General features: G+C 45.8%; 1 protein-coding gene across 1 annotated transcript in view; it reads right to left on the bottom strand.

Moving 5' to 3' along the window:
- BCORL1 (BCL6 corepressor like 1) overlaps positions 1 to 8,225 on the bottom strand; it is a 70,411-nt gene extending 62,186 nt beyond the window's left edge. Inside the window, exons 1-2 of the mRNA XM_089667762.1 lie at positions 8,034 to 8,225; positions 6,109 to 6,199 (exon numbers count right to left, since the gene is read on the bottom strand). Of these exons, the coding sequence (XP_089523888.1) occupies positions 6,109 to 6,199; positions 8,034 to 8,215 (273 nt within the window). The 5' untranslated portion in view covers positions 8,216 to 8,225. The remainder of the gene's footprint in view (positions 1 to 6,108; positions 6,200 to 8,033) is intronic.
- Positions 8,226 to 11,973: the final 3,748 nt, after the last annotated feature.

Below are 11,973 nucleotides of genomic sequence, written 5' to 3'. Positions count from 1 at the left end.
TAGGTGACAATGGTCATTTTTTAGGATCGATTCACAGCAGAGAAACGCAATCCAGATGCATTCCAGATGTGTAACTGCATCCGCATTTACATGCGATTTTTAAGCATTTTTTATGTTTTTTGTTCCAAAGAAAAGTTTCCTGGGCTTTGGTTGTTAGGAGCCGGTACCCGCCAGCATCCTAACAACCAGTGACTCTTCCCTGCAGTCAGCAGCAGGGATGAGTCTTTGGTTGCTAAGGAGCTGGCACCTGCCTGTATCCTAACAATGAGGAGTCAATCCCTTCTGTCAACAGTAGGGATGAATCATCAGTTGCTAAGGAGCTGGCACCTGTCAGTATCCTAACAATGAGGAGTCAATCCCTTCTGTCAACAGTAGGGATGCCTCATCAGTTGCCAAGGAGCTGGCACCTGCCAGTATCCTAACAATGAGGAGTCAATCCCTTCTGTCAACAGTAGGGATGAGTCATCAGTTGCTAAGGAGCTGGCACCTGCCAGTATCCTAACAATGAGGAGTCAAGCTCTTCTGTCAACAGTAGGGATGAATCATCAGTTGCTAAGGAGCTGGCACCTGCCAGTATCCTAACAATGAGGAGTCAATCCCTTCTGTCAACAGTAGGGATGAGTCATCAGTTGCTAAGGAGCTGGCATCTGCCAGTATCCTAACAACAAGGAGTCAATCCCTTCTGTCAACAGTAGGGATGCGTCATCAGTTGCTAAGGAGCTGGCATCTGCCAGTATCCTAACAACAAGGAGTCAATCCCTTCTGTCAACAGTAGGGATAAGTCAACAGTTGTTAAAGAGCCAGCACCTGCCAGGGTCCTAACAGCTATCAGCTGGGATTCCTTGTTAAAGGGGGCTTCCAGATAAGTTACCCCCTGCAACCCCCACAACCACCAGCCAAGGTTGTGGGGAGGAGGTCCTTGTCCTCATTAACATGAGCACAAAGTGCTTTGCTGGGTGGGAGGGGGGCAGGGGCGTGGTATGCTCACTTGCTCCCCCCTTTCCTGGCCAGCCAGGCTGCTCGGGTGAGGGTGTGCTATGCATTTTGAGGAAACCCCAAGCCATTTTCTTTTGGTGAATGAAAGCTGGCATTACTTTAAAGAAAAAAAAAGGCCTGATATGGGCCCCCAACCATTTATTTGTTTTTTATGGCAGCTCTTCTGTTTACATTCTGCTGTCAGCAAGGAATCCCCACTGACAGTAGCAGGGGTGACTCATGATTGTTGGGACGCCAGCGGGCATCTCACTGCCTTGAAAAACAAAAAAAAAAAAAAAAAAAAAGGAAAAAGGGTTTTTTGTATTGTGTTGTTTGATTTCTTTGTGGGTTGTTGACCCCCCCGATATCCAACCACTGATTGGTCAGCCCCACTCCTACTACTTTCTAAACTCAGAAAATTTGAATTTCCCAACATATTCTTAAAGAGGAACCTCGCTCTTGTGGAATAGACTCCCTCAAGAGTTGGTTCTGGCCAGCTCAGTGGACTGCTTTAAAAAAAGGTCCTGGATTCTTTTTTGGATACACAGAATATAACTGGATATAACATTTATAGATAAAGTTGATCCAGGGAATATACAATTGCCTCTCGGGGGATCAGGAAGGAATCTTCTCCCCTGCAGGAGAAAACTGGATCATGCTTTGCTGTTTTTTTTTTGCCTTCCTCTGGATCAACTGTGGGTATAGAATAACTTTTTTTTTTTTTCTATGGTTGAACTGGATGGACTTTTGTCTTTTTTTCAGCCAGACTAACTATGTAACTAAGCAACTCTTCCCTGTTTTTCTCAAACCGTACTTACCTTTTGTGCAGCACTTTCCTTAAATCATATAATCACCAGCCCAGCCAATCTAACGCTGCCCTGCTGTGATCACATCGCTATATAAATACCTGAAATATATCAAATAAATAGACATTTATGGGACTCAGATCAACTCCAACTCCTCTACTGTTCACACAGAAGTACCCTGCATTCGGGAACAGGTTCAGGTGACTCCGCCTCGGTCCCGCGCCGCCATCTCGGTCCTCCCCAGTATTGGTAGCTGGCCGCCAGCACCCGATGATGCGCACATCTCCACCCACCACCCGCTCTTTGTTCCTACTCCTAAAGCCTCCTGAGATCTGTGATGGGGACATCCCAGGAGGATATGATGGATGTGATGGGGACATCCCAGGAGGATATGATGGATGTGATGAGGACATCCCAAGAGGCTGCAGTAGTATAAGAATGAAAGCAGACCGGTGGGCTGGAATAAAAAAAATTAAATAAAAAGTCATTTTAAAAAACAGAAAGGAGGACAGTGAGAGGGTTAAAGTGGTTGTAAACCTCAGACATGAAATATGAACAAAGCATATCCTTCCATAGTGTGCATTTGTCTCAATCCAGAGCACTAAGTGTCATTTTGTTCCTTTTCTATCAGTATGAATCACTTCTAACAAGCTTTCCTGACACCAAGAGAAAAAAATATGGTGACAGGGGAGGGATCTCCACCAGATTGACAGACTCAGCTTTGTTCCTGTGAGCAGTGTGAAGGGCGTGTGTCCCTTCTCTCCAATCAGCTCTCCTCAGTGACACAACTTCAGCTCTCCGCCCCCTGCATTTCACAACTGAGAGATCCTGTGTTAATTCTGTATTTTGAATGGATGCAGTGGAAAGACCGTTGCAGATAAACAGGTACAACTTATGTAGGAGGATTTGTTTAATCTCTGTGCATCACCTGAGGCCAGTCACTTCACTGAGTACATGTGGGGTTTACAACCACTTTAAGTTTGCTGAAAAAAGTCTTCAAACCCTCCCATTGGGACCACAGCATGGTTTGAAATTATTAGAGGGGAACTTCTTTTTTCCCCTCTAATAAAACCAACGAGACTAAAGATGACCTCAACCACTCATTGCTCACACAGTCCTGGCCTCAGAAACTTCAGGGACTGACGCAAACCTTTCAACAAGACCCTCTGCATTAGGCCGAAAACACACCGCTCCCAATGGTTGCTGCGCCTTTGTCATCACCCCCACCTGACGGTTAGGATAATTCTTCACAGGAGTTCACCGAGTACTTTCCAGAGACGGACGAAATCCAAGTGTTTTGTACCCACCAGAACGGGTCATGCTGGAGGATCGACAAAAGTACATTCACAGGCAGCCAGTTAGCGGCTCTGCCTGAAGAGCCTCCTGACCCCGTTCCCCGAGGATCCTTTAGCACAGGTCAGGCTGCAGAATCTCACTTATTAAAGCTTTTATTGGGCTTCATTAAAGATGAATTGCAGTCTTCCCTTCGTTCTTGCAAATTAGTACAGACTCCTCTCCCAATTTCACCCCAATTTCAGGACTACAGAGGACATTTAAAGTGGCTCTAAAGGTTGCAAGTTTTTTTTTTTACCTTAACCACTTCGCATCCGGCCGTTGTATATAAATGGCCAGGCGGTGGCAGCGCAGGGGCGGGTGACCGTTTATAAACGGCCTCCCCGCACCCTGCTTGTGCGCGCTTCCTGGGAGCGTGCAGCACCGCGATCCGGTGCCCGCTGTGTTCTCTGGACACAGTGGAACACCGATCATTGGACGGGACCTCTGTGCAAGGTCCCGATCATGTGATCACTGATTGGCCAATCAGTGATCACACGCAGAGTAGTAAGTAAGATGTCACTTGTGACATCATTGCTTACTACATGTGAAATCTGTGAATGATCACAGAGGTCACATGGTACAAGGCTATTCACAACAGCCTTGTACCATGTGATAAGCTGTGACCAATCACAGCTCACTCAGTACTTCTCAATGATGCAAGAATGCAGCCAGAGAGAAGGAGAAATGATTGCTTTTACATCCTATATGGGTGTAAAAGCAATCAGTGTAAAGAAAAAAAAAATCTTCATCGCCCTCCAGAAGTAGTAGTGTCACCATAAACGGCCTCCCCGCACCCTGCTTGTGCGCGCTTCCTGGGAGCGTGCAGCACCGCAATCCGGTGCCCGCTGTGTTCTCCGGACACAGTGGAACACCGATCGTTGGACGGGACCTCTGTGCAAAGTCCCGATCATGTGATCACTGATTGGCCAATCAGTGATCACACGCAGAGTAGTAAGCAAGATGTCACTTCTGACATCATTGCTTACTACGTGTGAAATCTGTGAATGATCACAGAGGTCACATGGTACAAGGCTATTCACAACAGCCTTGTACCATGTGACAAGCTGTGACCAATCACAGCTCACACAGTAGTTCTCAATGGCTGCAAGAATGCAGCCAGAGAGAAGGAGAAATGATTGCTTTTACAGCCTTTATGGGTGTAAAAGCAATCAGTGTAAAAAAAAAAAAATCTTCATCACCCCCCACAAGTAGAACAGTGTCACCATGGTGACACTGTACTGCTAGGGTGACAGTATGTAAAAAAAAGAAATAATAATAATATAAAAAAAAGGTAAAAAAAAAAAAGGTTTAAAAATTATAATTTTTGGTTATAAACTAATTTGTGTTATTTTGGTTTTTACTAAAAAGATAACGGAATAAATGTTGGCCAAGATTTATGATGAAATACTATTTATTTGCAAAATGTTATAAGAAAAACAAACACTTTCAAAATTTTTGGACATTTTCATTTACATAGCAAAAAAAATAAAATTCCCAGTGGTGAATAAATGCCACCAAAATAAAGTTTTATCTGTCTAAAAAAAAAAGCTAAAAAATTCATATGGGTACAGTGTTGTCATTCAAAGTGTGATAGCACTGAAAGCTGAAAATTGGCCTGGACAGGAAGGGGGTAAAAGTGTCCGGACTGGAAGTGGTTAATGCATAGAAAACCTTTTGCAAACAGCAACCCTCCCCCCTTCTACCTGAGCCTGATCTCGATCCAGCGCTGTGCACAAGACAGAGGCTCTCTGCCCTCTCCCTCCTCATTGGCTCAGAAAGCAGCAGGAGCCATTGGCTCTCACTGATGTCAATCACAGCCGGGAGTTGGGGGGGGGATGGGGGAGGGTGGAGAAACACTATCTGCGGACGCACACAGCCAGCTCGAGAGCGAGCACGCACAAGTACTTCCATAGCAAGTGGATTTTTACGGTGGGCCCCCAGCGGGGTAAAGGAGCCAGGAGACCCTAAAAGAGGAGAATTGGAGCGGTTTGTGCAAAACAGTTGCATAATGCAGACAACTATAAAAAAAAATATTTTTTAAATAAAATACAATCCTTTACAGTCACTTTAAGTCAGGGGTGCTCAACTTTTTGAATAGCAAGGGCCACTTCAGGATTTGGTAACTGGTCACGGGCCACAATTTTTTATTTTGAATAGCATAATGAACATTTTCCTCCTGCAGCCGATAAATGCGAGTGGGATGGGGAGGAGGAGAAGATGACTTTCAGTGGTTGCAGGAGGAAAATGGAGAGGATCAGTTCCCCTATATGCCCCACGGGCCCCCTGGAGCATGGGTCAGAGTGCCCACTGTGACCACTGACACTATACGAGTGGTTCCCCAGCTAATGGAGAATGGAAGTCTGCTATACTTCCCTTATATCCCACAGATCATGGTATGAACTTGGGTTCAGTCCGAACATGCTTGGCCAAACCTGCAAGGAAGCCGTCACGGACACCGACATAATATGGCCATGGCCTTGACCTGAATGACCTTCCAGGTTCGACCAAACTTGTTCGGACTGAACCCAAGTTCACACCGGGATCTGTGGGGTGTTAGAGAAGTATAACAGACTTCCATTCTCCATTATTTTGGGCTAAGTCCGAATAGGTTTGGCCGAACCTGGAAGGAAGCTTTCATTGACACTCTGCAATATGGCCATGACCTTGACCTCAACCCCAAAAGCATCCCTGATTGGGTCAGCACAGACAGATTCCTTCCAGATTCAGCAAACATGAGTTTGGACCAAACCCAATCTCATCCCTACTCAGGATATTCCTTGAAAAGACAAGCTACATACTTTAATGAGCGGACAACCCATCAAACTTCTTGTGCAAGAGAAGAACAATCTTGAAAATGTGACCAACTGGGAGGTCCTGCCCAAAGAAATAGAGATCATTTCCTGGATACCCCTTGGATTCTGTTTGGAAAGAATATCCAGATAGAAGACAGAAGACTGTTTTTTGGGTGTTATGTTACTCAGACAAAGCTCACCTTGGAGAGGACACTGCTTACACAACGCTCTTCGCACCCCAGGGGCTGAGTACTGCTCAATTTTGAATCTTCATCAGAGAGAGGCGTCCTTCTGTTCAAAACCAAGGCGAGAAAATTACAGTCGGGGTGTGGCCTGAAGGAGGACTGGACGTCATGCAGTATACAGCATGTAAACTGGCACTCTGACTAGCAGAAGTGTGGCAGTTTGTGAGTTACGAGAAGGCCAGCCTAGTGGCACAAAGCAACAAGCGGGCCGGCGCGGTGGCGCAGAGCAACAAGCGGCCTGGCACGGTGGCGCAGAGCAACAAGCGGCCTGGCGCGGTGGCGCAGAGCAACAAGCGGCCTGGCGCGGTGGTGCAGAGCAACAAGAGGGCCGGCGCGGTGGCGGAAAGCAGCGACTAGTAGGCCGGCATGGTGGCAAAGAGCAACGAGCGAACTGGCGTGGTAGCAAAGAGCGATGAGCGGGACGGTAGTAATGGTGTGGTAGTGATTATTGTACCGATGCAGTGGTGGTGAATAAAGAATTCAGTGGTATGGTAGCAGAGTGTAAAAACTGCTCCATGGTATGGTGGCAGTAAGTGAAGTGTGTGCCAATGTGGTGGCAGAGAGTGAAGTACATGCTGGGAGTCATGCAATGGCAAACAGGCATGGTGGCAAAGAGCATCAAGAGGGTCGATATAGCAGCAGAGAGCAAAGGCAGGCCAATATGGTGGAGGAGAGCGATGAGCAGGATGGAACGGTGGCAGAGTGACTAGTGGTAGAAAGTAGTGAGCTGGCCGGCATGGTGGCAGAGAATGACGAGAGCGCCAGTATGGCGGCAGAGAGTGACGAGAGCGCCGGTATGGCGGCGGAGAGTGACAAGTGGGCCGGTATGGCGGCGGAGAGTGACAAGTGGGCCGGTATGGCGGCGGAGAGTGACAAGTGGGCCGGTATGGCGGCGGAGAGTGACAAGTGGGCCGGTATGGCGGCGGAGAGTGACAAGTGGGCCGGTATGGCGGCGGAGAGTGACAAGTGGGCCGGTATGGCGGCGGAAAGTGACAAGTGGGCCGGTATGGTGGCGGAGAGTGACAAGTGGGCCGATATGGTGTCGGAGAGTGACAAGTGGGCCGGTATGGTGGCGGAGAGTTACAGGTGGGCCGATATAGTGGAAGAGAGTGACAAGTGGGCCGGTATAGTGGCGGAGATTGACAAGTGGGCCGGTAGAGTGGCGGAGAGTGACAAGTGGGCAGGTATAGTGGCAGAGAGTGACATGTGGGCCGGTAGAGTGTCGGAGAGTGACAAGTGGGCCGGTATAGTGGAGGAGAGTGACAAGTGGGCCGGTATAGTGGAGGAGAGTGACAAGTGGGCCGGTATAGTGGCAGAGAATGACAAGTGGGCTGGTATGGTAGTGGAGAGTGACAAGTGGGCCGGTACGGTAGCGGAGAGTGACATGTGGGCCGGTAGAGTGTCGGAGAGTGACAAGTGGGCCGGTATAGTGGAGGAGAGTGACAAGTGGGCCGGTATAGTGGAGGAGAATGACAAGTGGGCCGGTATAGTGGAGGAGAATGACAAGTGGGCCGGTACGGTAGCGGAGAGTGACAAGTGGGCCGGTATAGTGGCAGAGAGTGACAAGTGGGCCGGTATAGTGGAGGAGAATGACAAGTGGGCCGGTATGGTAGTGGAGAGTGACAAGTGGGCCGGTACGGTAGCGGAGAGTGACAAGTGGGCCGGTATAGTGGCAGAGAGTGACAAGTGGGCCGGTATGGTAGCAGAGAGCATGATGGTTCAGTACGGAGGAGCGTACCAGTGCAGTGGTGGAGAATGAAGAATTCAGTTGTATGGTAGCAGATTGTGAAGAGTGGGCCAGTGTGGTAGAAGTGAAGTGTGCGCATTCTCCTAAAGTTTCATAACACAGATTACAGAATAATGGAGAGTCCTCATCTCACCTGTCCTCGTTGATGCCACACATGCGCACGCGGTCAGCACTGGTCCAGTTGTGCACACCGCTGTAGAGAGGGGCGGCCGATATCATGGCAGGAGGCTGGGCCGCTGGAGCTGCCAAACGAGTCCGCAGCTCCCCTGCCCTCCTCCCCGGTGTACTACGCAGATTCCACCTGCTGAAAGACATAAAAAGTACAGCTTGGTTAGGAGACTAAACCACAGAAACCACCAATGGTGTATTTTCATAATGTAGATCTACTGTGGCCAGTGATTAAGTCCTTAAAGTGCCTCTCTAACTACAACTTTTTTTTTTGGATAGGCGAAGTGCAATTAGGTTTTTACTGTGATGGGACTCCATTAGTGAGATTTTCCTTCCATATCACCAGGAGAAGTGGGGGACCATAAAGATGGCAGTATAGTAGGGGAAGACTAGAGCACCCACGTTTGTTTTTTTTTTTTATTTTTAATTCAGGCTGGGTTTTCATTGTAAATTTTCTCTAACTTCCTGTCTGGTAATGTTGTCATCGTAACAGAATGTGAGCAGATATCTCCCCAACGTGGCTTCAGTCAGCAATAAGAACCTAACAGAGGTTTCTAACCCTTCAAAACCCTATCCGAGACCACAACAAGTTTTAACTAGAGTTACATTTAGAGAAAAGCAGTGCAAAAAAAAAAAAAGGAGAAAAAAAAAAATTTAAAAAGCACCAATGGCTTCTAAAAGAAGTAACGCATGGCAACCAGATTTGATTTTCCCTTTACTTAACACCTTACCCTTGAACATCTTTCCTGCCCCACCGACAAAAATTACTGTGAGAATCTAATCTGAATGTTACATAGTTCTAACATTGAAGTACACATTCACACCAATAGGCGCGGACACGCTGGTGTGCGTTATGCAATGCACTGTTAAAATTTTCCTAACTTAAAAATTAACTTTATAGTCTTAAAAAAAACTAATCTCATACAGTTGCAAGAAAAAGTATGTGAACCCCTTGGGATTACGTGGAGTTTTGCATGAATTGGGCATAAAATGTGCTCTGAACGTCATCTAAGTCACAACAATAGAAGAACACAGTCTGCTGAACATAATACTACACAAACATTAGATGTTGCCATGGTTTAATTGCACATAACATGTAAACATTCACAGTGCAGGGAGGAAAAAGTATGTGAGGCCCTAGCTTAATGACTTCTCCCAGAGCTAATTGGAGCCAGGAGTGAGCCAACCTTGACTCCAATCAGTGTGATGATATTGGATGTGTTGCTGACAGCTGTCCTGCCCTTAAATAACACACACCTGTTTTGGGTTTACTGGTTTTAAGAAGCACTGTCTGATGTGAACCATGCCTCGCAGAAAAGAGCTCTCAGAAGACCTACGATCAAGAATTGTTGACTTGCATGAAGCTGGAAAGCGTTACAAAAGTATCTCCAAAAGCCTTGATGTTCATGTGTCCACGGTAAGACAGACTGTCTACAAATGGAGAAAGTTTAGCACTGTTGCTACTCTCCCTAGGCGTGGTCGTCCTGTAAAAATGACTGCAAGAGCACAGCGCAGAATGCTGCATGAGGTAAAGAAGAATCCCAGAGTGTCAGCTAAAGAAATACTGAAATCTCTGGCACATGCTAACATTTTTGTTGACACATCTACAATAAGGAAGACATTAAACAAGAATGAAGTACATTGGAGGACACCACGGAGGAAGCCATTGCTGTCCAAAAAGAATATTGCAGCACGTTTGAAGTTTGCAAAAGAGCACCTGGATGTTCCACAGCACTACTGGCAAAATATACTGTGGACAGATGAAACCAAGATTGAGTTGTTTGGGAAGAACACACAACACTATGTGTGGAGAAAAAAAGTCACAGCACACCAACATCAAAACCTCATCCCCACTGTGAAACATGGCGGAGGGAGCATCATGGTTTGGGGCTGCTTTGCTGCCTCAGGGCCTGGACGTACTGTTGTCATCGATGGGAAAATGAATTCCAGAGTTTATCAAGACATTTTGCAGGAAAACGTACGACCATCTGTCTGCCAACTGAAGCTCCGCAGAGGATGGGTGATGCAACAGGACAATGACCCAAAGCATACAAGTAATTCAACAAAACAATGGCTGCAACAGCACAGAATACGCCTTCTGGAGTGGCCCAGTCAGAGTCCTGACCTCAACCCCATTGAAATGCTGTGGCATGACCTTAAGAGAGTGATTCACACCAGACATCCCAAGAATATTGCTACACTGAAACAGTTTTGTGAAGAGGAGTGGTCCAAAATGACTCCAGATCGTTGTGCAGGTCTGATCTGCAACTACAGGAAACGTTTGGTTGAGGTTATTGCTGCCAAAGGAGGGTCAACCAGTTATTAAGTCCAAAGGTTCACATACTTTTTCCTCCCTGCACTGTGAATGTTTACATGTTATGTGCAATTAAACCATGGCAACATCTAATGTTTGTGTAGTATTATGTTCAGCAGACTGTGTTCTTCTATTGTTGTGACTTAGATGATGTTCAGAGCACATTTTATGCCCAATTCATGCAAAACTCCACGCAATCCCAAGGGGTTCACATACTTTTTCTTGCAACTATGTATGTATGTATGTATGTATGTATGTATGTATGTATGTATATATATATACACATATACACATACACACACACACACACATAAATATATACACATACAGTGGGGATCGAAAGTTTGGGCACCCCAGCTAAAAATTTGTATTAATGTGCATAAAGAAGCCAAGGAAAGATGGAAAAATCTCCAAAAGGCATCAAATTACAGATTAGACATTCTTATAATATGTCAACAAAAGTTAGATTTTATTTCCATCATTTACACTTTCAAAATAACAGAAAACAAAAAAATGGCATCTGCAAAAGTTTGGGCACCCTGCAGAGTTAATATCTTGTACTGCCCCCTTTGGCAAGTATCACAGCTTGTAAACGCTTTTTGTAGCCAGCCAAGAGTCTTTCAATTCTTGTTTGAGGTATCTTTCCCCATTCTTCCTTACAAAAGTCTTCCAGTTCTTTGAGATTTCTGGGCTGTCTGTCACGCACTGCTCTTTTAAGGTCTATCCATAGATTTTCAATTATGTTGAGGTCAGGAGATTGTGAAGGCCATGGCAAAACCTTCAGTTTACGCCTCTTGATGTAATCCCCCGTGGATTTTGAGGTGTGTTTAGGATCATTATCCATTTGTAGAAGCCATCCTCTCTTTAACTTCAGCTTTTTCACAGATGGCATCAAGTTACCATCCAAAATTTGCTGAATATTTATTGAATCCATTTTTCCTTCTACTCATGAGATGTTCCCTGTGCCACTGGCTGCAACACAACCCCAAAGCATGACTGATCCAACCCCATGCTTAACAGTTGGACAGAGGTTCTTTTCATTAAATTCTGTGCCCCTTCTTCTCCAAACGTACCTTTGCTCATTCCAGCCAAAAGTTCAATTTTAACCTCATCGGTCCACAGAACTTGTTTCCAAAATGCATCAGGCTTGTCTATATGTTCATTTGCAAAGTTCAAACGATGATTTTTGTGGTGAGGATGTAGAAGAGGTTTTCTTCTGATGACTCTTCCATGAAGACCATATTTGTACAAGTATCTCTTTATAGTGGAATAGTGTACCACAACTCCAGTGTCTGCCAGGTCTTTCTGGAGGGATCGTGCAGTCAAACGTGGGTTTTGAATTGTTTTTCTCACAATCCTGCGAGCTGTTCTGTCTGATATTTTTCTTGGTCTTCCAGATCTTGCTTTAACTTCCACTGTTCCTGATGACTGCCATTTCTTAATTACATTCCGAACAGAGGATATTTACATCTGAAAACGCTTTGCTATCTTCTTATAGCCTTCTCCAGCTTTGTGAGCGTCAACTATTTTCAGTTTCAGTTTTCTAGACAAATGCTTAGAAGAACCCATGGTGCTGATTGTTGGGGCAAGG

Source organism: Staurois parvus, unplaced genomic scaffold (genome assembly GCF_062004578.1).
Source record: "Staurois parvus isolate SC_StPar_1 unplaced genomic scaffold, SC_StPar_1.0 ptg003561l, whole genome shotgun sequence".
In the NCBI taxonomy this organism is placed as follows: Eukaryota; Metazoa; Chordata; class Amphibia; order Anura; family Ranidae; genus Staurois; species Staurois parvus.
The sequence above is the reverse complement of the archived record's forward strand: the minus strand, read 5'-3'. Positions and strand labels throughout refer to the sequence as shown.